Source organism: Vollenhovia emeryi, unplaced genomic scaffold (genome assembly GCF_000949405.1).
Source record: "Vollenhovia emeryi isolate VEMERY1.0 unplaced genomic scaffold, V.emery_V1.0 DF940044.1, whole genome shotgun sequence".
NCBI classification, from domain to species: Eukaryota; Metazoa; Arthropoda; class Insecta; order Hymenoptera; family Formicidae; genus Vollenhovia; species Vollenhovia emeryi.
In genome coordinates this window covers 8,045-13,699 of record NW_011966322.1, presented here as the reverse complement: position 1 = coordinate 13,699, position 5,655 = coordinate 8,045, and the positions used below count along the sequence as shown (strand labels likewise).

The window sequence follows — 5,655 nt, the reverse complement described above, 5'->3', positions numbered from 1 at the left end:
GCGTATGGACTTACAAATGATGGAAAATTATCTGCTTTACAGAACAGTTAACCGGGGAAGGGGGTGGGGCGGGGGTGGGGCGGGGGTGGGGCGGGGGCGGGAGGGGGTGGGGCACGCGCAGCGCGCCGTGCTAAACGCACCTGCAACTTAAATATTAAAAACCATCGTTAAACATTTTTTGTTAATAACTTTTTAACGAGCAACGAGCGACGGCTAAAACCTTCTGAGGGTCACTCAGGAGGGTGACCTTGACCTTGACCTTGAAGGTCAAGGTCGTAGGAGCTGGGTCCCCTATTCGGCACTTTTACCGACCTTTGCATCGGCGAAAGTGGTTGTTCTAACGGCGAAGGAGTTGATCTTAGTATCGGCGGATTTGAGTGTTGCAACGGTGAAGGAATTGATCTTAACATCGGCGAAGGTGGTTGTTGTAACTGCGAAGTAGTTAATTGCTGTAATGGCGAAGGAGTGGATTGCTGTAACGGCGAACATACTGGTGCTTGCAAAACCATCGATGCCGCTGGCTAAAAAGAATTCACTTAGTGAATAAAAAGATTAACTAACTAAATGTAATTTTTTTAAAAGAATAACTTCTCCCACCGTAACGTTGATGTCATCCTGGTAACATTGGTTTTGAACATAATTTTGATTCATATTGACTTTTGTACCGACATTACTAAGACTTCTAAAATCATGAAAGTTCTTCATAAACAAATATCCCAGTCAATATACAGCATCAGTTACATTACACAAATTACATCTATATGCTATAATTTCGCACTCAACAATATAAATTAAATATGACACAGTCTATTGTGCAATTATATCATAGATGTATTATTCTGTGTCAACTATAATCATTCTTGTAATGAAAACTAAGACTCACTTTCTCTGAAAGACAAATCGGCTCAAAAAATTTAGGTTATCAAATAGAAACCATTTTTGCCTCGTGGGTTTGCCTGCTCCGCTTCTTGTTTCCAGCTCTCGCTGCTGTCTTTCTTTACTAAAACGTTGGCGAAGACGAACCCAACGTGTTTGACACTCTGATGCTACAATAAACATTTATACAAAAATAGAATTAGATATAAGCAACAGGAAATTTTAGTAGAGAAGTCTTACACATACATACATACATATATATATGTATACATATACACATATTTACCTGACATATTTATGACAGAAGAGATCTCTGCCCATGCATTTTCCTTCATGCTCGGATCACGATATTCTTGCAAACTTTTGTCATATAGAAATGGGCGAGATCTCACAAGATCTATTAACAATTCATCGCCTACTTTTTCACTTTGCATACATTCTATATCAATATTAGCTATCTCGTCTTCTTCTATGTTGTCAGCCTCTATCGATGTGTTGAATTTTTTGTTCAATTTGCAATATTCGTGATTATACATCGCTGACATAGCGTTTGCACTTCAAAAGTATTTACGAAAATTATAACCTGCAAAGTTCTTCAAACCACTTGCCTGTCCCAGAGTCTCGACTGTGATTGGTCAGGCACAGGGAATAGGGAATAGAAATCCAACGCGTCGGATATTCTGTTCCTATTGCCTATTCCATATTCCATTGTGCGTCGATGCACGGTTTCTGGTAAGTTGGAATTTAGTTATTTCTGTTGCCTGTGTTATTCCCTATTCCTATTCCCTGTGCTTTCCCATTGTGTGATAGGCTTTAGTCGTTACTCGCCTGTGTCACGGTCAAGACTGATCACCTTACCGTGTACCTAAGATCTCAAATAAAGTTTCTCATATCTTCAATACCATGAGTGAGTTATTCCCGCCTTCGCTATCAGCTATCGGCAAGGAAGTAATTGTGGGCACTTCAGCCGGGCTGTAAATATTACCACAAGCCCCCACAATTGGTGACCCCGACGTGATCGCGCATCCGCGCCTTTCACGCTCGCATCGGCGGAACTGGGATCAACGGCGAGGCTCAGGCCATCCCTCGGTTCGGGGATTGACCTGTAGCACTAAGAGGAACTCAACCACGCCCTATCGGCGCGAGGATCCTCGGACTGCCCAAAATTTTTGGCGTCACCGACGCCTGGGCAAGTCCATTGGGCCTTCCCGAGACTTCGGGCGAGTCTACTACCGCCCGAGGGAGGCCATTTTGGGTGACGCAAGATCGGTCGTTCTCCATGTACGGACTCAAATCGGCGGGATCCCGTTCTGAGGCATCTCCGACGAAGCGGCCGAGCCAGGTTAAGGGCGCACCCAGGTCAGTGCACGACTTGTGCCGGCGTAGTCACCCCGGCGGACGCGCATCCCGCGCAGTCATCCCGGCGGACTTCTTTGTGCCGGCGTAGTCATCCCGGCGGACGTTTTCGCGCTTACGCAGCTATCTCTGCGGACGCGCGCCGCGCAGCCATTTCGGCGCACTTGACCGGCCAACAGGACCATACCAACAGCGCGCGGGACCATACCGCGGCGCACGAGGACTACACCAACGGGACGCGTTGCGCATTCAGCCCCCGGCGCGCACGCAACAGCGGCCTTGAGAGACGCCCCTGGCAGCGCATCCAGCAGGCACCGCCGTCCGGCGGGACGCAGGATAGCGCATCTACCCTCCTCTCGCCTACGTCTCGAGTCCAGGCTCTACCTCCTGCGAGGGACGACGCCGCTTCCAGAACTTCGAGACCGTTGAGGCATATGCTTTGCCTCGTCCTGGTATTTCTCCTCAGTTTCTTTTCTTTCCTCTCATTTTGTCTCGGTTCGCGATACGCGTCGCGTGGTTTAATCATGCCAAACGAAGACGCGCGCGTAGAAGCGTACCGGGTGCCGAAGATTCCGCCCTTCTGGCGTCGGTCACCGGAAGCATGGTTCGTTCAAATCGAAGCATCCTTCCGGTCAGCGGGTATCACTGTCGATCGTACAAAGGCCGATTGCCTGCTTACTGGCATCGACGAGGAAACAATCGCGCATGTATTAGATTTAGTTACGGCGGAACCGCCACCGGCCAATCTGTACGCGCAGCTCAAAGATCGGATACTCGCGACGTTCGTGGTTTCACCGGAAGCCCGTTTACGTCAACTTCTTAAAGGTCAGGTTTTGGGGGACCAGAGACCCTCGCACCTGCTAAATAAAATGAAACAGCTCAACGGCGGGCAGTGCAGTGATACCGTTTTGAGATCTCTGTTCATTGAGCTTCTGCCAGAAGCGCATAAAGCCCTCTTAGTCGCGGCTGATAGTTCGGACTTACATAAGTTAGCCGAATTGGCGGACAAGCTAGCTGACATTAACGGTCCTAGCACCGCCGTCGCGGTCGTGACGCCGGGGAAAGGGTCTAGGAAATCCCGCTCTAAAGCTCCTTTGAGCGTCGAGGAGCGGTTTGATAAATTAACTAAACAGATCCAATCTTTGAGCACTTCGGTCGCCAAGATGCGACGCGAACGATCCACATCCCGTACGCGTAATAAGTCTAAGCGTGGTAATGAAGCAGATGAGTCTGATGACAAGGCAGGCTACTGCTACATTCACCGTAAATACGGGAAGAAAGCCACGTCCTGCCGCAAGCCTTGCTCGTGGAAAGATGACGCGGCGGAAAACTAAACCGCTCTCCCCGCGAAGAGACGGTCGGGGATTTGGGGCATAAACAAAACCGTCTTCACGTTTTCGATCGGACTACCGGTCAACGGTTTTTGGTTGATACGGGCGCGGAGATATCAATACTCCCAGCGTCCTTGCGCGATAAAAATACGCCTTCTGAACTGAAACTCTTCGCAGCAAATAACACTGTAATTGATACGTTCGGCGAGCGTCTTCTTACTCTAGATCTAGGCTTGCGGCGTCCTATCGTGTGGAATTTTCGCGTAGCGAACGTGCCCTTTGCGATCCTCGGTGCAGACGTGTTGACGCACTATAAGCTAATTGTCAACCTGCACAAGCGTCGTCTGGTCGACAGCGTTACCTCGTTGTCGTCGGCCGGACAGTTACTGGCTGTACCAGAAGTTAAAATTTCTTTGGTCAGTCACGATAATAAATTTGCGGACATACTTTCGGGATTCCCTGAGGTTTCCGGGAGCGGTCAGGCGCTTTTGCCTGCCGCATGTGCTGTCGAACACCATATCGCGACTAGCGGTTCTCCCGTCGCGGAACGACCACGCCGGTTACCCCCCGATAAGTTAAAGGCAGCGAAGGCTGAAATTAAAAGGCTGACTGAGTTAGGCATTTGTAGGCCATCCAGCAGTCCTTGGGCTAGTCCAATCCACCTCGTCCGCAAGGGTAACGGTGACTGGCGGCTTTGCGGCGACTATCGTCGTTTGAATGCCGTCACGATTCCGGATAAGTATCCGATACCGTATCTTCACGATTTTACCTCTAATCTACTGGGTAGATCGGTTTTCTCGTCCCTTGATCTTTTCAAGGCATACCACCAGATTCCAATGGCAAAGGTCGATATACCGAAGACGGCTGTTATAACGCCGTTCGGTCTTTTCGAGTTCGTCTCCATGACATTCGGTCTGCGGAATGCCGCTCAGACCTTTCAGCGGTACATCCATCATGCCCTACGGGATCTCGATTTTGCATTCGCTTATATAGATGATATTCTTATAGCATCCTCTTCTATGGAGGAGCATAGGAAGCATCTAAGCATGGTGTTTCAGAAACTAAAGGAATACGGGTTAGTTATCAACCCTTCCAAATGTGTTTTTGGGGTAGAGGAATTAACCTTCCTCGGACATCGCGTAAATAAATTCGGTCTGAAACCCTCCCCGGAAAAAGTGGCTGCCATACGGGATCTCCCGAAGCCAAAGACCGTAGCGGAACTACGTCGTTTTTTGGGCGCGTTAAATTTTTATAGGCGCAGCCTTCGACACGCCGCTCGCGTACAAGCCCCCCTACACACATATTTAACCGGCTCGCGTAAAAATGATAAACGCGAAATAAACTGGACTCTCGAGGCCGAAACCGCGTTTGACAAGGCCAAAGCCGACCTTGCTAATGCCGCGTTATTAGCACACCCGTCCAATTCGGCCGACACTCGTGTCGTGTCGGATGCTTCGGATTTTTCCATGGGTGGGGCCCTTGAGCAGTATACCTCTGACGGTTGGAGACCATTAGCTTTTTTCTCTAGAAAGTTTACTCCGGCGCAGAGGAACTATAGCGCGTACGACCGCGAATTGACCGCGATTTATGAATCAATAAAGTTTTTTAGACATTTCCTCGAAGGTCGTAACTTTAAGGTCATGACGGACCATAAACCTTTGGTTTACGCTTTTCAGCAACGGTCGGATAAAGCCTCTCCTAGGCAACTACGTCAGCTCTCGTACATAGCGCAGTTCACCACCGCGTTTGAATATCTCGCAGGTTCTGAGAACGTGGTGGCTGACAATCTATCTCGTGTCGAGGCTCTTCGCCTCCCGGTCGAATTTGAATTAGTAGACCTCGCCGCTAGGCAAAAAGAGGATGAAGAATTAAAGCATTTGGTAGTCTCAAACTCGTCCTCGCTTAAATTAAAAAAGTTCATTTGGGGTTCTTCCAACTCAGAGCTATACTGCGAATTGTCAGGGGAATCAATCAGGCCCTACATTCCAGCATCTCTTAGAAGACAGGTTTTCGACTTGTTTCATAACCCCGCGCACCCGAACGCTAAAGTAACAGACCGTGTCATCCGACAGCGGTATATCTGGCCGAACCT

The 5,655-nt window shown here is 48.9% G+C and overlaps 1 protein-coding gene across 1 annotated transcript; it reads right to left on the bottom strand.

Moving 5' to 3' along the window:
- Positions 1 to 252: 252 nt before the first annotated feature.
- LOC105556417 lies at positions 253 to 1,782 on the bottom strand (the record flags this gene model as incomplete). The annotated part of the gene is made up of 3 exons (XM_012003508.1): positions 884 to 1,782; positions 598 to 682; positions 253 to 521 (listed from the first exon to the last, which is right to left on the bottom strand). Coding segments are annotated over exons 1-3 (530 nt in total), but the record flags the coding sequence as incomplete, so codon positions are not given.
- Between the last annotated feature and the right edge of the window lie 3,873 nt (positions 1,783 to 5,655).